The 26,255-nt window shown below is 41.7% G+C and overlaps 1 protein-coding gene across 1 annotated transcript in view; it reads right to left on the reverse strand.

The window, feature by feature from the left end:
- ST8SIA1 (ST8 alpha-N-acetyl-neuraminide alpha-2,8-sialyltransferase 1) overlaps positions 1-26,255 on the reverse strand; it is a 96,063-nt gene extending 69,808 nt beyond the window's left edge. The window contains exons 1-2 of the mRNA XM_056516280.1: positions 25,833-26,255; positions 1,599-1,743 (exon numbers count right to left, since the gene is read on the reverse strand). Coding sequence (XP_056372255.1) covers positions 1,599-1,743; positions 25,833-26,077 — 390 coding nt within the window. The 5' untranslated portion in view covers positions 26,078-26,255. The remainder of the gene's footprint in view (positions 1-1,598; positions 1,744-25,832) is intronic.

Here is a 26,255-nt window from a genome sequence, read left to right on the forward strand (position 1 = left end):
CTCTCTAATCTCTACAAAGGAGCCCATCCAGTAAGCAGCTCTGTGCTGCAAAAGGAGGTAGGACACCACTGTGGCCAAGCAGACTGCTAGGTTTTAATCCAAAAAACCCCCAAACTTGAAATCCCAAATCCATCACAAAACAAGTGACCTTCCTCTGCCAGCCCAGGTGGGGCTTTCCTGAAACCTTGGAATGGACATACACACTTTGAGCACCTGTTGCCAGTATCTTTGTGGTACAAAGCTCACAGCTCTGCCAAGGATGCTGATTTTCTCCAACATAGTAGCAACAAATCACACTAACCATCATAAACAAAACTTAAAACCACTTCTCTGCAACACATCAAAAACTTTCTATCAGTTTCCAGAAGTTCAGTCCAGCTGGGAAACCCCTTCCCAGATGTACTGCAGGAAAAACCCACTTGCCAGGCAGGTTTCAGCATCTACTTGTTTGCTGAGCTTGCTGGGACACAAAAGCTAGGAGCAGGCTGAGGGAGGCAGAGGCCCATCATCCAGCTCATGGCAACAAGGACAAATGACAAGGTAGAGGACCTGGCATCCTGAACAAAACACAGCTGTAACAGAGCTCCTCTGGATCATGTCAACATAGACTTCAGCTGCTCCCATCTCCTCTGCCCCACAGGATAGCTTCTCCTCACTCCTTCTCCATTAAAATAAATTCACTCAAAGTAGTAACTCTGGGGTTTTTTAGATCAAATACTACTCTAAAAAAACCCCTAAAACTTCTTTGATGTTTTATTTGCAGAATGAAGTTAACAATGCAATGCATTTAACTGAAATAGCAACAAATAAGAAGCCCTGTGTGAATGACTCAACACTGGGAGGCTGAATAAATCCCTATACCTTGAATTTGACAGATTAAAGTAGCAGGTAAATCAATTAATACAGCCAGAAGTTTGGCTTTCTTTAAGTGTGTAGCCACATAAAACACTCATTCACAATATAACAAATTCACTATTTAGTATCAGTTCCTGTATTAATTAAAAATACAAGAAGCAGCCTAGATCAGTATTACAAATTGCCAGCTCTAAAAACCCCTGCACTTAATCATGCACCTTTGATATTAATAACCAACCACTTCCAACATTCAAAAACACAGCAAGAATCAACAAAGTCAAGCTGCTGCTTCTCTTACTGGGCTTATGTTGTTTGCCATCAGTGAACTTCCTGAACTTGGAAGTAACTTGGGACACCTTCACACAAAGCACTCTCCCAGCTTGACTACGCAGATCTGAACTAAAGCAATTGCAGGTGAAGGATCAGGCTCACAGTGACTGTGATCCCTGACTGAAATGCAGAAATCACCCTCTCAAAACAGCCAGAACTAAACATTTTAAAAATCAAGACAGGTGACCCAATTTCATCCCTTATGTACATCCTAAAAATCAGTCAGGGAAGTATTAACATTCATACAACCCAAATTTTCAGAATGTGCAAGTAAAAAAAGCAGTTTTGTTGTTTGGTATTGAGAAATGAAGATACAATTTCTTGATGACCCTTCAGCCTATTTATATTCATTTGTATCATGTTATAATTTAGTATTTTAACACTTAAAATGAAAATAAAACATGGTTACTAACCTGTGGGAAGAGAGAGTAAGTTGCATTGTCAATTGTGACGGAATATAAAAATTCCCCGTCAAACCAGAGGTTCTTTCCCATAGGGGAATTCATCTTTGTCATAGCAAAGAGCTGCCCAGGGTCACAGCATTCTTCCAGCAGCTTCCTAGAAAAGGGAACAAAAGAGTAAGTGGTATTAACTGGAGCCTTGTCACACTTTTGTTAATCATCACCCCTCAAATCCATGTTCCTGCTACTCTCAGGTGCTCCACAGCCACACTTCCCAGCCAGCAGATGAATCATGGGACTCTTTTTTACTTACAGAACAGCCAGAAAACCTGCTGTTATTTCAGAAAATCTTAGAAATAGACAAAAAAAACATATAGATCTAAATTTTCATTCAGACTGACACAGAAACAAAATCAAGATTCAGCAAAAGAAACTGCATTCTATACAGCCCGTTTTAATGGATAAAAAACTGGTCTCCAACATATACAGAAATCAGATAAGTTCCTTCGAAAATTTAATCTAAGGTACATAAATATTCAGTATCAAACATTATTTATGAAGACCAGTCCTCCTAAAATCCCACAGTTACATACTTATGTATGGAAATTTTGGCACCTCTCTTCAGTTACTGAATGTCCTTGTGCTACATTCCTAGCAGCATTAGAGCCTGCCTCTTAACTGAAGGGCAGCTTGAGTCATCCCAGTATGATGGATATATATATAGAGTGACTAGACTTGTTAGTATCCCTGCTGAAACTCCATATCCCCTTACTCCATCGTTTCCCAAAAATACTACTCAGCCTGAGTAGAAATTAGAGACTTGGTGAGGTGGTTGAAGGTTACCCTGAAAATTCTGTACCATAGCAAACTCAGCAATTAATATCCTGAAATACAGAACGATGAAAAGCTCTAAAAGTCCAGAATATCCTATCTTTCCAAAGCCTACACCTAAGGAAGGGTGACACTCACAGATGTATGTAAAACACACATTACAGAATTCCACCATTACAATATAATATTATGTTATCATACATATTCCTCATATATTTGAAATGTAATCCCAAAGAGGCTGGACCTTTTCCAGTGGCTGCACAGGAGCTGTAAGCAGAAAAACATCAATTATTCATGACTACTAAAATGCTTGATATAGCTGTTCTCCTCTGCAAAAGAGGAGATTGTATTCAAAACCATAAAGCTATTCACAGAAATTTGAATTTTAGCATTTTTTAAAGTTTTACTGCTACTCTGCATCTCTAAAAACTGATATTTGAAAAAACACATTATTTTTTTCCTATCAAAAATTGATTTTGCCGTAAGTTCATAATTCTCTGCAAATACATGAGCATTATTTTTCAGATACACCTCAACTGAAGTAACAATAAGTTCCCAGCAACAACTTCCCTAAGAGTGTGGTCGAGTCCACAAGGCTGGAGATCTTCGACACACAACAGGACAAGCTGCTGCATATTCTCATCCCTCCTGCAAAAGGCTGGAATAGGTGATGATCTGAGGCCCCCTCCAACCTTGGTAGGTCTGTAATTCTGGAACTGGCTGTTGCAGAGCTGGTTTATCTCCCTCTGAGCAGGACACAGCAATGTGTCAGCCAGAGTAGCCATTCCCATTCCAAGAACATCAATGGCTTTATCTACACCCATCAAGGAAAGGCTTCACATCACCCCCAAATAATGCCTTCATATTAGATGAGATGTATATCCCTCCTACTCTTTCCTATCCCCTAAAACTTCTTTCAGTTCTCACTGAATCCTTCATTAATAAACCTATTATGAAAAGCAGCAGGGGTCTCCTGGAAGCTCCACAAATAGGCAGGCCACTCGTTCAAGTATGAGGCTGTGTGTATGAACACAAAAATCTTGTGCACTCGTGTGTGCTGTCAGAAAAGAATAATTATTAAAAGTCTCTCCTTCTGATCCAAATCTCAAAGTTACCAAGCAAGAAAAGCTTCATAGGAAAATGTCAGCAAATGCCACTGAATAAGGGTACTTATTCAATCATTGCACAAAAATGTTAACATGAGACTTATTATTTCACTACAGTATGACTTTAATGGAGCATTAAAATAATGACTGAGGCTCACATCCAGGTTTGAGATAAAAATAATTTATGAAATTAATTGCTTTAGTCAGACTTCACTCAGCTGTCTGGATTTAGGTGGCATCATGCTAACCTTGATCTAATAATGACTGCAAAACAGAGCCAGGATCTGACAGCACAGCCTGACACAAACCTTCCCTTTACATGGCAGCTCCCATTCGCCTCAACTTTCCTTGTTTTGCTTTGGGATCAAATGAATCTGAAAGCCCAGGAAAAAAAAAAAAAAAAAAAAAAAAAAAAAAGTATCTGGACCAGGGCTTTGCAGAGCTGCTGGAATCCAGAGTACAGGTGGTCACTTTGGAAGATTTGCACAGATCCATTTCGCTGCAATTTGTTAACTGCTTCCATCTACAATCTCCCAGCAGAGGCAGGAAGACCTACCAAGAGCCTCGTGGAGTCCTCAACTAAATCAACACCTATTTCCCAGCATGCACATCCCCTACTGGAAATACTGCAGGGATTAATATCCATAGTGGCTCTGAAACACATCTGGCTTGACCCTCTCTTACAGTCTCAATCTAATAATGAAATTCTCCTGATTATGTCTTTGGTGTAATGTTTCCATAAAAACAACACATCCCCATGTTTTTGCAAGAAGTTTTGGTGGCAGGGGGGAACCAAAATCACTGCTTAATAATATATTGTCTTTATTAACTCTCTTCAGAGTCTGATTTTTGGCACTTCAGGTTGTTGGCTGATTTTTAAATTATTTCTCCTCCCTCCTTTAAGAGATCCCTAAAGGAGGCTGCTGAAATTTCAGCCTCCCCTAAGAAAAAGGTTGGAGTCTCCCAGATTTCTTGCTATGGACCAAGCTTTTTACTTTCTCCATAATTCCTGTGGCTATTCTCTCTTTTTCAAGATGCACCCCTAAATATTTCATTCTAAATAAAGCCTGAAAACATTATTTCTAGGGTAGCTACCCCTTGACAACTACAGGGACAAACTGACCTCTCATTACTCATGCATCCCATGCCATCCAAGAATAGACAAAAAGTCTAGGCTCATATCCCATCTCCCAGAGTAGGCAGCAGCCAATCCCTGCAGCTGTAAGAGACCTCTCAAATACCACATAATGGCTCTACATTTTTTGCTCCAAGCTGGCAGTCTGGGAATTTTACGGGCCTAGAGAATTCTACAATGCCATTCAAAAACAGTAAAATCACTGGTTCTACTACTATTGGTAAGCTTGGAGCTGCAGTTGGCATTTGGCTTCTGAATATTCTGTGAAAACATTGCTGGATATGGGCACACAAATTGAATTTCTCTTTCCTAAAATTCTCTTTTCCTAAAAAGCTCCATCTAATACTTGTAACTGGGGATTAGCTTGAAGAATTCACTGAGACTTGGAGGTGTTCAGAGTGTTTAAAGCACCTTACTACTCCAGGCATACCACCACACTCAAGATTAAATTGAAAATTAACCTCAGCACAACTGTTTGGGAATATGATCTTAAAACCTCCCTCCTAAGATCACCTGGACAAGTACCAAATGAATAAGAGAATGGCCAGTGCAAATGCTCTTGATATCCACAAAAGCATACCAAATTGGGATTTTGGGACAACAGTCATAGTTGAAGCTCTAGCTAAAATTAATTGCCAAATACAACATCTAAATCCAGAATACGTTGCTGTGCCTAGGTTCACTTCTGAAAATACCCAGTTACCCAATGAAAAACAAATATGCAAAGAGTGGATACCACAGAGCAGGACAGAGAGAACCTGATTTACTCCCCAGTCAAGATCTCTGCAATATGGTAAGATTTCATGAAGACTAAAATCATGACCATTTTCCTCCTCACGTTTATTATTATATTGTTTCTTGATGTGAAACTTTCAGCCTATTTCAATGCCACCTGCAGCAATTCCTGGTGTCTGGACTTCACAAGGATCATTTAATATTTCCCCAACTTCCTCAAGAGAAGAAAGTTATCAGGACAACAAAAAGGTCAGACAGTAAATCATGCCTGGCACAGCACCCTGCATGGAAGGGAAGAGGTTGCATTGCAGAGACCACAGAATAAAAACAATTCATGAAAACCATCTTCATTAGTTCAGCAACAGAGCTGCTGTGACTTTTTAAAGTAAGAACTTAACCTATAAATTAACGATAATTTGCTACAAATTGCCAAATTAATAGTTGAGGAGGAAACTATGAAATCAAGAACTTGCACCTTTTCTGCTTCATCAGTATCTTTTTAGAATTTTCTTCCAGGCTTTTTTCAGGTGCCCAGAAGGGAAACAAAGTATTTTATTTAACCTGAGAATCTAGTTTTCACTACCTACTTTGATTTATGCAGAGAATATTTGGGTTTTCATATTTTAAAATCACTGATCTGCTGCCACCCACGCAGCAGAGTTCCCAGTTCTGTTTCCCAGATTGCAAAAGAAATATAGAACTTTTTTCATCCTGTGGGATGATATGGTTACCCTATCCTTGCTGCCTTGGCCTTGAACAAACAAACCCTGCTGCATTCTAGAAGGTAAAATCTGAGCTGTCAGTCATCAAAGCACCTCATCCTATTCTCTGACTGATTTTGTTTAACTCTTTTTTTTTTTTTTTTATATACAAGTGATACATTTTTCTTCCAGACACATTAAAAAATACATTTTTCTTCCAGACACATTCAAAGTGTCAGAGAAAATGGGGGATTTGATTTTGATTGTACATTTAGTCGCATTTAGATTGGAGAAATACAGATGAGGCTAAAATTTGCCAGGGACTACCATTTTGATTGAACAATGTTTGTGAAGTAGAAGGAACCAGGATTGGGATTTTTCAGCCTGGAGAAAAGAAGCTTTGGGGTGACCTAATTATGGCCTTCTGGTGCCTGAAGAGAGGTGGGAATGATGAAGATAGACTATTTCCAAGGGCCTGGAGTGACAGGACAAGGGGCAATGGCTTCAAACTGACAGGTATAGATTGGACATCAGGAAGAAATCGTTCCCTGTGAGGGAGGAGAAGCCCTGGTACAGGTTTCCCAGAGAAGCTGTGGCTGTCCCATTCCTAGAAGTGTCCAAGGCCAGGTTGGATGGGACTCTGAGCAACCTGGCATAGTGGAAGGTGTCCCTGCCCTCGGCAGGGAGTAGAATGAGACGATCTTTAAGGTTTGTTTCAACCCAGGCCATTCCATGATTCTGTAACTGAGTGAATAAAAGTCTACCAGATCACCTGACAAGCTTTTAGTCTATCTTTCCTCCTGTCAATTTTTTTTACTTAAATATGGATCAGGTTTGATCTGAAAAACTATTGCAACACAGAATTGTTCTCTTTTTTTCAGAAAAACACATTTTGATTCATGCAAACTTGTCTCAAATTCCTATGCTCAAACCCTGCTTGCAAGCTTTGAAATACAAATTATAAGGTATGAATTACAGAGTATGAATTCTAGGACTTGGTCAGATGAAATTTTTCTAAGACTCTCATACCAGATGTATAAAAGAGCTGTATTATAAGGAAACCACCACAAACTGTGACTAGCAGTAGCAAAGATATCCAAATTATTCATGCAGTAAAATCTACTGGAATGCAGGATGTCTCTGAGCCATCTATATTTTCCCAACCACATCCAGGAGAGACAGCAGCACTGACTTGAAATCCCGCCTGGGAACTGCAATGAACAGCCACATCACCTGGAGAAGTGAGGAACCTGATCATGAGCCCAAATGCTGGTTTCTGGGTGGCAGACAGAAACCTTACACAATGCTGAAATCCAGCCTTTGCTTTGCTAATGCTGCCGCCACCACCACCATTCCCTAAATACAGCTGTGTCAGAGAAGACACAGGGTTCATCTTATTTACAGTATTTGAAATGCAAACTGAGGTCACTTCAAGCCTTCCTCAAGGAGACCACACCTTTTAGGGTGGGTTTCATCTCAGACTAAACACCTACCTGCTCTCTAATGACCATAAAGGAACATCTACATTTGATAGCTTTATTCCAATCCATGAAGCCAGGTTTGCTGCTCCAGATCCTAGGAAGCAATGGAGGCTTCTGCAGCAAAGGTGAGCTGTGAGAAAGGGATGGTAGCTCTCATGCTTCTCTACAGCATCCCATGGAAGGATCCTATTTGCCAGCAACCCCATCTGATGGATTTTCATCTCTGCTCACACATCCCTCACAGTGTCAGGAAGATGAACTGGAACAGCTGTACTGACGGGTGATATTGTCACAGAGAATTCAGAGGCAAAGGGGAGGAGATTAATTGCCACATGTGCTAGCTCTCCTTTTTTTTTTTTTTAATCTTATGAACCTGGCAAGAGGAGAGCAGTTTTCACAGATATGAGGTGAAATTAATGAACAGCTGTCTTGCAAAACAGCAGAAACATCAACTGAGACATGAAGTTACACTACACGAGATGCTGCTGCAGGAGGGAATAGTTATTCTCACCACTTCCCTCCTACCTTCCAGTGAAATTGCTGCTTGCTTTGTGCCATCACACACACAGAAATATCTGGCCTCAACAAGGGCACAGGGCAGCTGGTTTTTTTCCGGAGATTCACTAAAAATTAACTGAGCAGCTCCAATCTTACATTTGAGCTTGCACTATCTAAAGTGTTGACAGGTCCCACCTGGATCTGAGCAGCCAATTATCACACCTCAGTGACTTCTCCACCTGCTTCTTCAACTCAGATAAAAGCCCTGTAAGTAATGTTCCTTGCAAAACTGCCCCTATCCAAAAAAGTCCGTAGAATGCTTTTCACTAATCTGGTCAATTCACTCATGCCCCTTGATAGAAGGAAATGAGACAGAAAGAAAGAAAAAAAAAAAATCCGTCATTACGCAGGTTTCCTAAAAGCTGAGGCAACAGAAATAAAGAGAAGGAATACTCTTGCACTTGTCACTCCAAGTGGTTTTTGATGCAAAAACTATAGGTGACCCAGCAGCCATGGCCTATACACGTGACAGGGACAAGAATATGTAAAAGTATCACAGGAAAAGACATGAAAAAACTATATCTTTTCAAAGGCATATGAAGGTGCACATCTGGATAAAAGTTTTAACCCATCAAAGGTAGACGAATAAATCTGAAAGAATAGACTGAAGGAAGCCCAGTTTTGAAGAGAAACTTGCTCCTCTCATTTCTCAGAAACTGCTTCCCACATCTCATAACTATCAATTGTTTAGGAGGTGGAATGAGTTTTGGTTGGGAAGCATCCATCTGATGCCTACCAGCCAGCAGGATGAGCTGATCAGCCAAATAGGAGGCCAAACAAAAAAATAGGAAACCTTGGGCTTGACTTCTCTCTTTTCTCCAGTTTTTCATTAAACTGGTAGGAACTCACTACCTGTAAGCCTTCTATTATTCCATTTAATTTGGATGAAATCTGCCAGTGAGAGAAATTTCTTAGAGTGGATTATGATTTGAGATTCCAGTTACATCACATTTGCTACAGACTGAAAAAGGGAAAATAATCCATAAATGCCAAATAATGCCTTGCTTTAGCTTCCTTGAAATGGACACTGACAAAACAGCGTGCTCTTTGTTGCATCTGTACACCCAGAATAATACACCAGTTAAGCTGTAATAGTCTGATTTTGGATGAAAGCCAGGATTTAATGCATCACCAAGCACTGAGAGTGGACTTCACTTACAACCCTAGCTGCTTCAACCATCACCATCACTCCTGTAAACAGCTGACCATGGGCTGGCCGAGGATCCAGAAATATTTCTGAACTGAGTTCAGTGGTCCTTCTGTGTGCTGACAGATGGCTTCTAACAGATAAACAAGAATGGTAAAATTATCACAGATTAATACAGAGCCATTTATCTGAAACACTCCTTGAACTTGCAATTCCTCTGTTTGCAGGTAAAAGCTTAATTTTTGAAATGTTGCTAATGTGTTTTAAACCTGGCCCAAGTGCTAGGTCTATAGAACCAGCTTTACTGATGCAAACACTTTGCTAAAGGCACTAAGTAGATTAAAATAAAGGAAAGACATATACAAATTGGAACCTCTTTTCATTAGAAATTCCAATTCCTAGGATTTTAAGTCTCTTTTGGTGAAGCTAAAGAAAAAAAAGTTAAATGTTAGTCATCTTGCACTCATATTGAACTCCATCATAGTGCAATTCTTTTACCTCTTTACAGACTTACTGAAATAAGATCTCACCAGCTCTGGGTTAAAATGAGTCTGTTCTTACAGGGAAGATCAGCTGAGATTCTCTCACAAATCCCTTTCAGACACCAGTTCCAAGAACAAGAGGCCATATACCCTGCTTGTCTTCACACCTTTCTCTCCTGTAGGCCCAGTGAAACCCAAAAATCAAGTTTATTGATGATCATCAGGGACTCTGTTATGATGAAATAAAAGCAGAAGCAAATGCTGGATTACAGAACTTCTTTTTGCTACTCTTCTACTTCCATTCCCAGTGGCTGAGTGACAGCTGTGGTGATCAATTGTATCAATTGATTTGAGATGGTCAAAGCCCCATTTTGCAAGAGCAAAATCACTCAGTAAAGTGATTTTTTTTTGTGTGTGTCTTTCTGGACATCTCAGTAACAAACAGTACTAGCACCACATTAGAAAGGACAAAATGCTGATGCAGAAGTAATCTTTGGCTATTTGGTCTCAACAAGGCTGCCAGCTTACTAATAACTCTGTAAAATGCCTCTAGTGATTGCTTTAAGCATTCTCAAACCTCTTTGTCTAACAATCGCTATGGCAAAGAAACCTCAGGAGTCTCTAACAGGAGGTGGGGAACAGCCCAGAAGATATTTCCCAAGTTTCATCCCACATCATCTCATTTCTGAGTCACTCCACTCCTTCACTGGCAACCTAACCAGAGACAAGTCTCTCTGGACAGAGTCACAGCACCAATCCACTGCTCACCACAAACATCCACCTGGAATTCAGGATGTACAAAACACAGGGAATTCCCTGGGTCAGACTTAAGCAGTGGGGATCTAAGCACTTCTTGTTTCATCTAAAAACACGTAATCTGCATTTCTATTTTTTAACAGCTGCTTCCAAAGGACATGCAGAGGCTCATCATCTGAGCTATTCCAGACCCTAAAAAGAGCTGGCAGAACTTCCCCCAACCCACAAGAAAGAATTTTCCAGTGTAATCAAGGAACATAAACCTGGTTTCCACTACAAATATTCACATGGTGCTGAAAACAGTGTTTCCAAAACTCACTTCCAAAGCTTCCAGAAGTTCACAGACACCACTACAGCCTGTCAGGGCTCTGAAAGAGTCCTTATAGATTATATAACCCAAACAGCTCCAGCCATCAAGGTCATCACATACTTACAACTTTCATCCCACTGCACGCTGTTTTGCCATTATCATTTAGGAAATTGAATTTGGCAGCACTCACTACAAACCGAGTTTCACAACATGCCACAATGTTTATGGTTCTGGGGTGGGGAGGTTTCCTGCACAGGCACAGAAGAAGAAGCAGAAGTAGAAAACAGAGAGCAGGCAGTGAAAAAGAAGTGAGGACAAGACAGGAAGCATGTTTGAGTCTCCTAATCTAAGCAGGTTACTGTGCAATGCTCTGTGCTGCTGGGAATAAATCAGGAATGCACAAACCCTGCTACCCAGAGCAATCAAACATCTTCCTAGGGGATAAACATGATTTATGTACTAAGCTCTTATAGGCCTGAAGTCCTGGCAGAAAATGTAATTCATCCAACTTCTCCCTTTGCCCAATCTGTTGGCCTTTAACAAGCTAACACTCTATGTGAGATTAGAATTCCTAAAAGCCTGTCAAACACAAACCACCGAGATTATTACATACTATGACTCCCACCCACCTTGCCAAGACGTTTTCTTTTCCATCCATGTCTCCTTCCTCTGCCATCTGTCAGACCTGCCCCCAGCTATACAATCACATCTCCCCTGCACAGCCATGAGTGGGTGGGTCTGGGAAACCCTGGGCTTCCAAGTGCTGCAGAACAGCTACAGGAAATGTTCCTGGCAGAAATCAAGTCTGGAATTTTACCTCCCCCTCTTCTTTCTGACTGTGTTTCCCATCCTTTATAGACTTCTTTATTCTGTGAGAACCCAGTTAGAAGATCCATTAGAGTAAAGGTAGTAAACAGGAGACCTGTTGCTGTTTTGGGAGCTGCCTAGCATACTACAACAAAGGAAAACACACCACGTTGAAACCCTGCAAGAGTTATATATATCCACCACTATGAAATTCTAAATAAAATCCAAGTCTGAAGAGTTTGACATATACAGCCACACATATGACGGGAAACTATTCTGGGTTGAAGTACTGTCGAATTCCTAAGTTTAATTAGCTGCCATGCTCCATTTTTCACAGACTACCCATAATCCAAAAAAATCTAAATATTAAAAATACTTGAGCTGGGTTCTGAAAAGATCTGAGGGAGGAATTTATAAACCAGCTCTTTCAAACAAGACAAGACATAAAACTCACAGACATGCAGTCTCTTAGGCTCATGTATCCAACCTGAGCATACTTTTACCCAGGAATCCACATCCTCAATTCCTAAAGAATGAGGCTTAGTGCTGGGAACAGAAACCTCCTTTAAAAGAGTCAAGGAAATCCCTGGATCACAAACTCTGGGCCCATTAGGAGACTTGTATATATCTCCCTGACACACATAAGAAGGGCAACACAGAGTGATGCAAGCAACCTGAGAGATTTCTGGAGTGTGTCAGGGATAAATTTTGGTACAGGTATTGATGAGTCAGCTTACAGCTGGATCTACTATTCACTAACAAGAAAGCCCTGATTGGGAATATACAATCAATAAAACCACTGGCCCATGAAACAATGCAATTCAGGATCCTGAGGGGAGTGAGGAAAGAAGGTGGCAGATTCTCTAATTTATTGATCCTGAACTCCACAGTTCGGATTGGAAGTAGCTCATAATCCTTTGGGAACACTGTGGAAAATCCATGCTAGAAACAAGAATCCCACAGTCTCTGGCCCCAAGCACCCAGGGCATTCTCTCTTTCTGACCCCTTTGTCCCCAGCTTCTTAGGGCAGCACTACACTTACTTCATAACAAACTGACTGAATCTGTGGTTTTCCTTCCTGCTACTGAGTAAAAATAAAAAACATGCCCTATCAGGCAAATAAATGTCAGCATCTTGACCTGCATGAGAAGACTAAGACTCCCACATTCATACCTACAAGATGTGTACTACACAAAAGTTAACCCAACATACTTCCTTTGACAGAGCATCAGCTCCCAGGACTGATACAGCTGATTTGAGAGCATCCATCAACTGCACAGCCCAACTGCCACCTTTTTAGGTCTCAAATTCATCTTGAAAATTCACCTTACAGCTCAAGAATGCAAGTTACAGAGCTCTACTGAATCATGGCCAATTAGTCTATGCTACTCATTTCAAGAAAATGAAGCAGTGAATTATTTAGAAGGGAAAAAAAAAAAAAAGGATCAGTTCAGAAGCAACAACTGAAAAATTTTAGAGAGCAATAATTCAGTTTCCACAATAATCAAACTGTTTACTACAGGGCTGAAGATGAGCTATTTAGCTTTCAAAAGCATGGTGACATTTTGTCTTCTAGTACAATGTCACAATCTAAAATAATCAACCAGATAAAAAAGCAAATTAGTACAAAAAGGGTGTATAAGCCAAAGAGGAAACACATTTCTTTTAAATTGATTAAGCAGCAATCTAAGAGTAAGACAAATTTATTTAAGAACTAACCATTCCAAGAACACCTGCACTTCCTTAATTAAGCATAATGAAGGTTAAGAAGGAATTGACTGCTTATGTAAGCACCAAGAACACAAAAAGTTGTTGTAAGTAACAACAATAACTTGGAATGAGGTATTAAACTAAGTTAGTGAAGGCTAAATGAAGTCTCAAAATGCTAGGAACCTGAGACATTGATTTATTTGGGAAATCATACTACTACTACATTTATTGCATGACTTTCTCTGCAGAATTTGGTGCCAGGCCTTGACAGAGATAGGAAACGAAACCAATAGGACCTGATAGAGTAAGCAGTCCTGCTAGACACTTTTCTGTGCACTAAAAGTCCATTATCAGTTGATTTATGCTGCGCATCTCTCACAAATCTCCTGGAAATCCCCACAGGATTCCTACAACCATTGGGAAGTAAGCATATTTGGGGCAGAAGCTACACAATGGAAATGCTGCAGAAGAGAGAGAAAGACAACACCCAAGACCCAGAATTTCACTGCTTTGCACCCTGCCTCCCACACAGAAAGATCACTCTGGAGAAGATGCTGGCATTTGACACCCAGAAGTGTAGAAGCTCCATGTCTGCCCCCACAAATCCCTCAACTTCCCAGAGCTGCTCCAAAGCTTGGAACCAAAACTGGCCAAGTGCATGTGGAGTTTTGAAGCAGCCGAATATCCCCGAAACAGTGAAGCTTGGAGTTCTTTCTAAATACACATTATGTATGCATCCATTTAATGCCAACAATGTGTATGATCCTACTAAATATAAGTGAGAAGTCATCTCATCAGAAATGCTATGGATGGCATCCAGACAGAACAAAGCATGCCTTTGTTTTTGAGTCTCACCCCAAAACCATAGTAACCAACCCCAGTTTGAGATATGAGAAATCAAAGAATTGCCTGCTGTAATTCATGATGCCTCAGCCTGAGCTGCTGGTGCCCCAAAGGGCAATCTAACCCTCAGCAAACACAAGTTCACTAGATGTCAAGCTTGTGAACTGTCTATTTGGCAAAATGCAATTAGAAAATGAAAAAAATAGAGCAACAAATGTTGTTTTCCTGTCTTTTCGCTAACCATATGGACATTTTCCCTACCACAGCTCTTAAGTAGGACAGGTACCAGAGATAGCTGCAGTGAGTGGGCTGCACTCCACATATTTCATCACTCCACTTCCAAATCTCACCACTTCAACAGTCATCTCTAGAGCAAAATGATTTTCCTATCTTGTAGCATGAAAACGCTCTCTCCTATAATGGTTTCATAGCCTCTCATATACCTCTGGCCATTGAAACTGGACCCTCAATTTACTCAAGAGATCTGCTTCCATCCGGTACTTGAGCTTCTTCACTGAAATTTTAATTTGCCTCACAGTGTTTTAATTAATCGTTACTTCCTTGGGTTATCTTGCTTAACCAACTGAGCAGCCCTTAAACTGTCCACTTCACAGAATGTTTTACCCTTAATTGATTGCTTTCCTGATTTAGCCACATACTTGTTCTCAAATTTCCTAACCATGGTCTTTCTCTGTTATTCTGCTTCACATAAATGCTTCTTTATTTTATTCTCTGCTTTTTATGTTCCTTCTTCTTCAGTGCCCCTGCTGCTACAAGCTCTTTGTCTCTATTGTGTTAAGCCCTAGCAATCTTCCACCTCCCTCCCAACCTCCCAAGGCTTCTTCATCTCACCACCTTCCCTCTTGCCCTCCAAGAGGATTTTCTTTCCTTTATTTCCTTCTCCATTCCACAACCCTTCTCTTTCAGCCAGCAAGAGGGTTCTGACGCTTTTTCCAACTCAGCTTTTATGTAAGAATATGAATATATAAAGGAAGGCATCCTGCTCCTGAGAGCAGCCAGCAACCAGGACAAGACCAAATGCTGGCAGAGCTCTGCTCCCTGCCCTGCCCAAGCTGGACACTGGAGCAGCACCTGCTGCCTCTCACTCCACAGTCCTGTCACCAGGGACGAAAGAAGTTGAGGGATCTGGGACACAACCAGAGACTAATTTGCACCAGTATTTATAGAACATATTACTCTGAAGTGGGAAGAGTTGCTGGCGATAGCTGAGGTAGTTCTGGAAATTATCCAAAGCATTAAGGCAATCCTTTTCCAAAACACCAGGGCACAGGTTATTCTGGAGCTGGCATGCCTATGACGTCACCTGTAAACTCCCAAGGGACAGCAGGCACAGCCACCACCTCCAGGCAGTGAGGGATGCGAGAGCAGGACCAGAAAAAGGAGGGAAGAAATCCCAAGGATGCCTCCTCACTCCTCTTTTCAGAGGAGGTATATCAGCTTGATAAGGGAAAGCATAAACCCAGAGGACCCGGAGTGCTTTTCACTGTGAATTAACTTTCTGAAGGTCTATGGTCTTTTACAGTATCAACATTTAAAAGCAGCTGCTGAAAAGAGCAAGCAAAAATCCTAAATATCCTTCAAGAAATTCATCCAAGATATCTACTCAGTAAAAATCACTAAACGTAATTCAGTAAAAAAAATTCACTAAAAGTAAAAATTCACTAAATAAATCATTCAACCTACTTAGCCCTGCAACTAGGTATCTTAAGAAAGGAATATTGCCTGAAAATTGGTTTAAATGCTTTTAAAATCATGTTTATGCGCTCAATCACTCGTCCAGTGTGTTTTGGGAGATCTTCCTCTGCAATACATTCAGCCCATTCACTTTAGACCCAAAAAGGTGATGATGAAATGACAATGCCTGGCTATTTCTTCCTTAAACTTATTTAAGGCTAATCTGTTCTTAGCAGCTATCCAGGTTTCTGAGAAATACCTGTACACTGGCAGCAATTCCTGAGTGGAACCAGCTTACTTCTCAGGACTTTGAGAAGTCTTTTTAACTTCTCTAAGGCAAAACAAATTATTGATCTTAAATGGAAAGGAGTAAGAGTCTCACCAGACAGACTGAAGAGCCACATGAGACACCACGTAAAACCAAATGACTAAGCTAGAAATTCTTTGGGAAAGAAGTGATTAAGCTCTAAAGCGCTGAGCAAGCTCATATTCATCTAGGTTGATCCCTGATGTCAAGTGACAGCACACTGCACACGTTCTGCTGGTTATGCTACAGAGAAGAAAGCCCACATCCACTGGAACCCCAGCAGCCCATTTCCCTTCACTCCAGCAGAGGGAACCTCGCTTTTCTCCGTGATGCAGATCTGCTGTTCTGCAGCAGATGAGAAAACAGAACTTGTACTAAATTTGTAAAACCAACTCAACATTTTCCCACAGGTTAGGTGAGGAAAAACAACAAACTCAACCCTCTTAGACTTTCAGCAGCAATGGCCTATCAGACAAGCGAAGCACGAAACAGTTTGATCGGTTTTTTTGAGAGAAAGCATCCAAGACCCAAGGCAAAAATAAACATGTTCTCAGATGCTGGACCCATTAGCATTTATTGAACTACACTAAATAAGTGTTTCCCACTTCTTCTGTTGTCCAAACAGATCTATCAAAACACATGATTTCTCTATTGATATGCTAACTTCTTTGTTATTGTTACCATTTGTGGATCAGAAAGCTCGAAGAGCACACTGCCATTCCCTTCTGGATACTTTTTCTATCCTGTTTAAGCCATTGCCTTTAAATGTATCTAACGTGCATTTTTACTGCTTCATCCAGCTGGGCATACATCAACCTGGAGATGTTCAGCATTTGTCCATAAGGCTCAGCAAAAGTATTCGTGCTAGATGTTTGCCAAGACAAAATGTTCAATAATATACCTATGAAGGAATGCCCAGATTGGTTTTGTTTCTCCTATTCCTTTCACTGTTGCAGTTTCCTTAATTAAAAATTGCATCTAATTACAGGCTGATATGTAATTCTCACAATAGCAATCCCTAGCACTTAAGGGCTGTGAGTCAGGCCCCCAAAATGATGATTAAGCACAGAAATTAGGCATCTGAATTACAACAACCCACACTAGATTTTTACTTGCCTTTTGGGGGACCAAGCCACTATTTACATTTACAAGCACTTCACTGTAGTTATGAGGACTGAAACATTCTGTTTCATATCTATCCCATGAAAGCAAGACTGTCACAAATTCACTTGATTGATGAGCTGGCACAGCTATTACAACGGTGGGCATTCTCCAAGTCATATAAATGCCCCTAGCCTCAAAATGAGTAGTTTGGCATCCTTTCCTGCTTTCCTCTGAGAGGAGTAAGCATCACCAAGCCAGGTGGAATTTTGCAGGGGGATATTCTCTGGCCTGCTGAGCCTCAGAGCTCCAGAACCTGAAAACAGCTGGACTCCTGGTCCTTGGCAAGAGGTGTCCTCCACATACTCCTAAATTAAGATCATCACAATGATAAATCTTTAACTACTCTCCGCATAACTGAGGAACAGTGGTAGCTGTATAAACTTTCTGAGAACTTACACGTGAGCTATCTGCTTTACAGATTTATGTAGACAGACTAAAGTTTCTCAACCCATTTCTTAATTACATAATAAAAATTATAGAGATCTAAAAGCACATTAAATACAGCATGCTTTTATCTCAAATTTATTTTTCAAATCAATCTTTAAGCAAGCTGTAGACAGAGTGCTCACTTCATCATTCCCATTCTTCTCTGATCTAACTGCATTCCTCTGATCCTGCCTCACGAAGTTTGCATCTCCTTGCTATCCCATGTTACACACCCTATATGGATTCATTCTCATGTTCTCTACATTGCCATTAAGCACTAAATGGCACAACAAAGGAGACTGCAAAGAGTCTGAAGCTCGCTCAGACAAATAAGAAGGCAATGCTGCCTGACTGGATAGCAGTAAATCATCCATAATGAGCAAGGATCATCTAAATACTACATCCCATTTAGGAATGTCTGCTGCAGCACTCGCTACTGTTGTCTAGTGACAGAACTCACAGATGAAGCAAAAGGAGAAAATTTGAATTTCACCAGTAGCTGACAATTCATTCCTTATACTGTAAGTAACTGTGAGTTACTACCCAGGAACAGGAATTCATATCCCTAGTGAATGCTACATATGGAATAAAGAGCTCTTCTATTCTCTTTGAAATAGATAAATGCTTCAATGGAAGTCACAGAAAGAAGAAAACAACTAAAACAAATGCATTGCACACTTCACAAGGAGTAAGTTGGTATTCCAGCTTCTAGCAGCAGGAAGAGCCACTACCCACCAATCCTTCAGCACAAGCACTGGATCACTTCTTCAGGGGACATTCCTACAGCCTGTCACTTGCCCAGGTATTCCTCCACATTAAAAATTGCATTAACAGATGGAAAACCCATCCCACTAATCAAAATTCCTAATCTGCATAGCCGGGATCTCACCACACACTCTTGAAAGGAAAATCCTCCAGAGCACAGAATGTCTCTCTACAGCTTATGGTACTTCAGAAATAATAATTTCTGGACAGTGGCAATTACTCACAGAATTCCCAACCGATGCTAGTGGTGACCTAGACCTGAAGTTCAGTTACAAGAGATAACCATGTCATGTACATAGTTTCCATAATTCCCTTTATAACTCTGCTTCCTTTGCTGTACAGAAGTAAATGGGGAATCAAAATCCAGTCCTCTGACAGTTAAAAGCAGGAGTAACCTCAGTCTTCATCCCATTTGCCATTAGGCCTAAACCATACCAACCCACTGAGAAAGGCAGGCATCAATCACCCAGAGCTTTGGGTTCAGCATCAGCTGTTCACTGCACATTTCCAGCTTTTTGCACTAGTTTCCTCAACCCTCTTGGCATTTCTGAGTACTACCTACAGCAGTAGGTCCCTCATCAAGCTGTCCTAGGGTATCACCACACCACAGGACCAACAGCATCAGCAGAACAAGGGAACATCCAAACACTGAGGTAGATGAAATAGAATCCCAGAACTGACATTTGGCCAAGATAGATCATACAGGAAAATATGTAAATCGCTTCACTGGAGAAAAAAATATGTTTTGTCTTCCATCTCTGACAGGAAATACAAAGCTGTTATTTCTCTATTACATCAACAGCCACTCCTTGCATTCTAGAAATATGCAGAGCAAGCTTTTCTCACAAGAAATCAAGGAAAATAGTTGATGATCTGTTTTCCAGCATCCCTTAAAATACAGGATAGCTCTATAGCAACTTTCAAATTAAACCTGGTGGTGCTTCCTCAGAGCAGAGGCAACCTGAACTAGAGCCTTTTTCTTGCTAATATATGAATGCAAAGTCTGCAATTTACCTGGAAAGCCTGATAGCCAACAACTGGAACATCAAGGATGCAAAACAACAGATGCCCTGATCATCAGTGGGAGTTGCAAGACTCTGGAGAAGAGTATTGTTAGTTCAGATGGGGAAGGAGATAAAGGAGTAAATAATTTCACACAAGTTCTTTGTATCACTGCTATGAATGTTAATTGGATAATTTCAAAAGGAGACACCTATAGTCTGGGGCTCTCCTTAAAACTGAGGAGGTCCTCAAGCAGCTTAAGATGGGAATAGGCTGGAGATGGAGGGGACAAAAGAAGTAATAGAAACACAATGATTGTTCAGGAAATGTTCAGGATACTCTCAGCAATCATGAAAGATGTAGATCCCAGCAGTTTTGAAAGCCTCACTGTAGCCACATCTCCATCTGAAAAGGGCATCTCTAAATTAACAAATTAAGGAGGGCATTTTCCAGCAAATGGAACAGAAATCAAAATAAAAATCTGTTTATTTAATGCAACAACAAAACCCCCACACCATTCTGCTAGCCATAAAATATTTTATAACAATCTAATTTCACAACCTTCAGCTTTATCCTAAATGGACAATGGGAAAATGACCTCCAGAATCCTGGTGAAAACCAGGATTTAGTTCTCCACAGTATAATTCACCTTGTTAAAAATTTCAAATATCACTAAGGTCAAGGCAACAGGCACAGCTTCTTCATGAAGTTCAGAGCTTCTGTAGCAAATAGTTTACAGAAAAAAAAAGCTTTGCCAGGGTCCAGGAACTTATCAGTGCCTTGTTCCACCCCATCTGCTGTTTATCTAATCAGGTTAAATTCCAAGACATGGGAGAAGAATCTCTGATCTTCTGTATTTAAAAATTGTGACATGACAAAACCTGAATCTACACTGAAGTTTACAAGCACTACTTAGCTTGGATAATGTGCTTCAGTCTGAATTTAACTGTATGCAGCTACATTAAAATGATTTAGCATTAGGAGCAATTTCCTTGCATTTTGAGAACCCCATGCAGCAAAAAGAAGAAGATTAATGTATATCCAGGGATTTAAAATTTAAGTATTTTTTGGTGCTCAGAAAACTGGAACAACAGAAGACTGCAGTCCAAACAGCTTCCTTATTTCAGTGAGGTTCATCCACACTGGGGAAAGATAAATTCTACAGGATGAAAGACAATTCATTTTCCATGCATTCAGCTCCTAGGAACTAGCCTCAAAAATAGCGATTTTCATATATGTCATTGAATATACGTCAAATGGCAACAACTCTTAGCTGCTCTGAAGATGAAAATTACAACTAGAGGAATAAATCACTCATTGCTACATTATGTGGATGATTCAGTGCCCATTCCATCCATTATAGAGCAAAGAAAGGGAAAACATAAATGGGAAAATACATACATTCGGCAGGGTCTGGGTATGCACATAAAAGATTATCGGGGCCCCAGCTGTAGCCTAAATTCCAACAAAGCCTCTAGTTCCTCCTGCTCCCCAGTGCCTCTGGCTGTGGGCCTTTGGCTGCTCCCAGCTAACAGGAAAAGAATCTCAGGGAGCTGGCTACATCCTCCCATATACACTGGAGTTTTTACAAGTCCAGATATGGACTTGTAGATATGGACAGACTTGAAGATATGGAGCCAAGCCTCTCTACAGCTTGCTTTCTTCATCACAGCCTCCAAATAATGACATGCAGTAAGAACCATTCTTTCCTCTCACCTTTAACCTGCTTTTAAAAATTGTACCTCTTCAACAAAATTTCTCATCTCAGCTGGAAACTACAAATTACAAATACTCCATTTATCAGCAATAAAGTAAATACCACAGCAACAACAAAAATCAAGTAAAATGTTGATGAAAACACAGCCAGGCAGTAGCAACACCTACTCAGTACAGAAAAATGAACTGGATTTGGCTCAACATGTGGACATATCCATTAGTTTCAGGGCAGGGCTTCTCAGGCCATACAGGTAGAACTAACCTGATTCAGCATCTCCCAGGTCTACTCCTAACTCCGTCCTTCATATGCATCTAGTGAAAGCAGGAATAGTTCTGAATCTGATGAAGCTGTTCAAGAAGGTCCAAACTCTTATCTAAAGAGAACCTGAGCAACACAAAATTTAATCTCAGATTTGCCTTGAAATAGCCCAGTGAAGATTCCAACACTCATGTAATTTGCAGTGCTGACATGAAAAGAGGAGAGAAAAAAAAGCCATCTGAACTAAGGAAAACCTTGCTGACTCAGCAACAGCATCTGTCTCACCCAGCTGGAGAAATTACCTGGAATTCTAGTTCTGTGTTAATGCAATCCAGAATGAACAGTGATGTGCACGGGGGATGCTCCTCATGTGATTGCACTGCAGGTACAGCCATGAGCAGCCAGCAGAGAGCAGCTGACAAGAGGGAGTCACAGTGGAGAAAGCCCCTCTGGCACACTGGGAACAGAGCAGGACTCTTGCAGGGCACAGAAAGCCAAGAGTAGAAGAGGCTCCTCAGTCTATTCACATTCATACTGCATACACCAGAGCATGGATATTCTGTCCAATTCAGCCACTGACTGTGTTGTGTGTTTTCAGGGCAGTAGCTTCTCTGCTCTGTCCATGGAAAATGGACAGGAAGACAAATCTGGTGGAAAGGAGTGGAGAAGCCACCAGCCAAGGTGAGCATAGACAGTTTGGCCATGTCAGAGGGGACATCCCTGGAGAGCAGAGACAAATTGCAGCAGATGCTCTGGTCTGGAGTCAGGTCGTGAACAGTGAGTTCAGAGGGGACATCTGCTACCAAGTCACGCCAAGAAGAACCCCTGGCGACCTTACAGAATCACACAAAACTGAAGCAGCAGAAGCAAGAACACAAGCTAAATCTCAAAGAAAGCCTTTCTGCTGTCTTGCAGGGACTGTCCCATCTCTTCCTGAAGAACCCTTAGGACACCAACCATCATCCAACCTGTTCAGTGGGACTCCTGACAGCCCAAAATCCACTGTCCCCCATGAGCATATTCACTCCCTAGAGGAAGTCCACCCTCTAAAAACAAATGAAAGAAGTGCCATATAAACAGTGCTTGAGATTTATAGTTGTGTGGAGCTTGTAAGGCAGATAAAAAGATCCAGTTCTGCCTTTAATGAATTGCAGTATTTTAAATAACACCATCCTAAAGGTATTACTGTATGTAATTTACCTTAGCAAATAACAGACGGGTAAAAACATTTTTGCCTAAATAATCTCAGCAGCACTATGCCCTAAAAAAAAACCCTAAGCAATCCATAAAAACATTTAGGGCTCAATATCATTAACCACCTGAGGATGACAAGCCATTATATTGTAGGCAGATTAGACACATTAGCTCTTAGTGGCTCTAATGATGGTCTTACTCCTATTTTGACCACTTTGCAGTTCTACCATCTGACTAACAGAATATTCAGCATTTGTCAGACAGGAGATATTTTCACAGTATGACTACCCTGAACTTCTAGCATCTCGAAATTTAAAAGCATCCATGGCTAATTATACAGGTATTTATATCTGATAACCAGTTCTGGAAATTCGTTCAAACACAAAACCGCCATTGAATCAGTCCACAAGAACCAGGCCAGTCTGAGTCCTTGCATAAGCAAGGGTGTACAGGGATCACATCTTTCCATAAGGTTTCTGGCTGTACAGAGAAGAGGGAAGCAGCAGTGGAGATTGAAGAGCCACCAGCTTGGGTTGCTAGGGCTTAACTCAAACTATCCTAAATTACCCAGATGGTTTTGTTGAACTCGCTAAGTCACTTAGTGAAGCTGCCCTTGATCCAGGTACAGAAGGCAAAGGGAGAATAGTCTTTCTGAGGTTTGAAAAGTATAACTTCATCAAGTTAATTACCCAACATCTACTTCAGCAATAGAAGTCCAGTGAGTTTACATGAGGAGAAAGTTCCAAACCTATCAGGTGTTTGCTCTGTGTACCAAGAACCTGGCTATACAATACCACAAATGCCACTGTATTACACAAAATAGTGCTGTGAATATTTGTGTATGGATTTTTAGCCCAGTTTAACTCCAATTTATGCTTCAAACTGAGCAAAACCAAAATTGTTTGTTAATCAGAACGTGGCAGAAGTGCTAGGGAGAACAGCAATTAACACTGCTCTTAAAAAATATTTTATTAATAATAAATTAAAGCACATTTAATATTAGACTACCATGGAATGCCATATTACTTGAAAGTTCACATGCAGGTTTTCTGTGAAGTTCTATCCCTCCTTTCCTATTCAAACAGAGACTGATAGTCTCTGGAATTTTCCAGCAGAAAGTTAAACTTGGAGTTTTTACAGCTGGCTTGCTTAGGGACAGCAGGACCAGAGCAAAGAGTTTCTGTTAACCTCAAATATACAGCAGCTTGCCTGACATGGGCTTCAACTTCAAAATCTTTTGTCATGAAGAGAAGCAAATTTAAGCAGCAAAGATAGAGTTCTACTTCACAACTGTTGGAATAACACAGTTTACTAGACTCACTACATATCTCCAGCATACAACTTCTCTGAAAAACTACTTTCAAAGCAGACTGATTTAAAGTTCATTGTATTTAGTGCTGCACCAACTCATCAAGAGACTCAGACAAGAAAACAAGCTCCTCTTATTGCATAAGACTCTCTTCAATAGCACCTCTGAGAAAATCTCTATGCTTAGAGAGTAGAAAAAACATATGGACAAGTAGAATAGCTGATAAGCCACAGTTTTTGTTACTAAACCATGTGGTAGAAAGGGTCTAAAACTGTTTTGTAAAATGAAACTGCAGCAGCACTACCAATCTTGAAACAACATCTGGTTTACTAACATGACAACTAATAGACCAAACTCTTTCCTACATAAGCTATGGGGCAATTTTTAATAAAACCTGGATTCATCTACCCCCAAAAGGCGGGTCTTTGGTGCACAGGATCAAGATTAATTAATGTTCAAGAAGATCAACATAGCTTCTACTGTTAGTTAAGTGCTTTAGGAGAGGGATCCTGCATCTGTACCTTATTGCTAGTTCGGTATTAAAGGGAAGACTTCTTCCAGGCCTGCCTAATGAAATAGTATTAACACACACCTCCTTATCACCTATCATTGCTCAGATTTCCTGCAGGCTTTAGGGGCTAATGACAAATGTGCCTTTCAAGAACTGTAAAGTTTGTTATCCCAGCACACAACATATTAAGCAACCACATCAGCTCCAGTTCATGACAAAGATGAATATATTCAGAAAATACTGAAGAATTTAAAATAAAACTGTATACCACTTAAAAACAAACAAAAATATTTTCAAATGGGAAAATAAGTCCCTTGAATTTTGGCTCTGATTCATTTTACTAAAGAGGATTTTTCTGGAGGCAATTTGATTACCACTCACTCTGATCTTTAATTTGCTACTTGGAGGACAGGGAGAAAAAAACCAGCTTCCCTCTGGGAAAGGGAGGGAAATCTGTCTCTCTTCCAAATGTCTGTATTTTATCCAAACACGTGAGAAATTTTTGAGGGGATGCAAATCTCCGCTGCACACGCTTTTAAAGCGGAGTGATTCAAAAAATCCTCCCCACCGCAGGGACCCGCTCGGTTTTCCACCGCTCTCGGCTGTGGTAGCTTGGTTGCAACATTCGTCCTCTCCTGTGCAGCTGGGCAAGGTGAAGCGGGCCGCAAGGATTATCGCCATTTCCCAGCCACGTCAAAAGCACAGAGGAGAAAAAAGGTGCCTTTTCACGTGGCTTCTATAATAAACCCACACAGAGCCGAGGAGCAGCGCGGAGCTTCCCAAGCGCTGCTCAGGGCGGGCAGGCTGACACGAATGCACATCCACGCAAACCTTGCCTTGCGCATCCCGGGGAGCTCCACAGGCTGGGCTTTCTCCTGGCAGCAAGCTGGCCGTCCCCAGCACCGAGGGACGCCGGGCTGGCAGCCCTGGGCTTTGTTAGCAGCCACAGGGGCTGCCAGTGCCGCTGATATCCGAGAAGCATCCCATTGTGCAGGCAACCGCCGCAATCCCTGGGCATCTCACCCCCCTCGCAAAGGTATCCCTGCGAGGAAAAGCCTCCATCCCTCGCGCCAAGCCCCTTCTCCTCCCTGCAGCGAACGGAGCCACCCCAAAAAAAGTTTTGCTGGGCAGAAAGGGCCCTGCCTGCCTGCCGCCCGCTGTGAAAAAACAAAAGCTCGGGGAAGAAAGAATAAAGTTTGGGGTTCGGCAGGGTAGGGAAGGCGCCCGAGTGGGCTGAGGGCCGCGGATTCGCGCGGCTGCCCGTCCCCGCTGCCCTTGGGCCGCGCACGGCGGTACCTGAACAGGGCGACCGCAGTCTGGTTCCTCCTCCACGCCTTGCCCTGCTGCAGCAGCACCCCCTGCACGATTTCCTTCTCGTCGGGCAGCCGGTACACGGGGAACACGTAAAGCCAGCAGAGGACGAAGACGCCCAGGGCGCTGGCGCCCACGGGCAGGCGGGTCCGCGGCCACTTCCACGCCAGCCCCGCCATCCTCCTCCTGCTCCCGCAGCGCCGCCGCGGCACCGGGCCGCGCTCCGACATCAGGCCCGCGCCATGCGGCTCGGCTCGGCTCGGCCCGGCTCAGCTCAGCCCAGCCCCGCCGCCGCCATCGCCGCCGGGGGGAGCGGGGCTGCTGCTGCCGCTGCGCCGCGGCTCGCTCCTCTCTCGGTGGCGGCTACCGCCCTTCCTCACAGTCATTTGGTCCCTCGCGTTCCCCGCC

Source organism: Oenanthe melanoleuca, chromosome 1A (genome assembly GCF_029582105.1).
Source record: "Oenanthe melanoleuca isolate GR-GAL-2019-014 chromosome 1A, OMel1.0, whole genome shotgun sequence".
Taxonomy (NCBI): Eukaryota; Metazoa; Chordata; class Aves; order Passeriformes; family Muscicapidae; genus Oenanthe; species Oenanthe melanoleuca.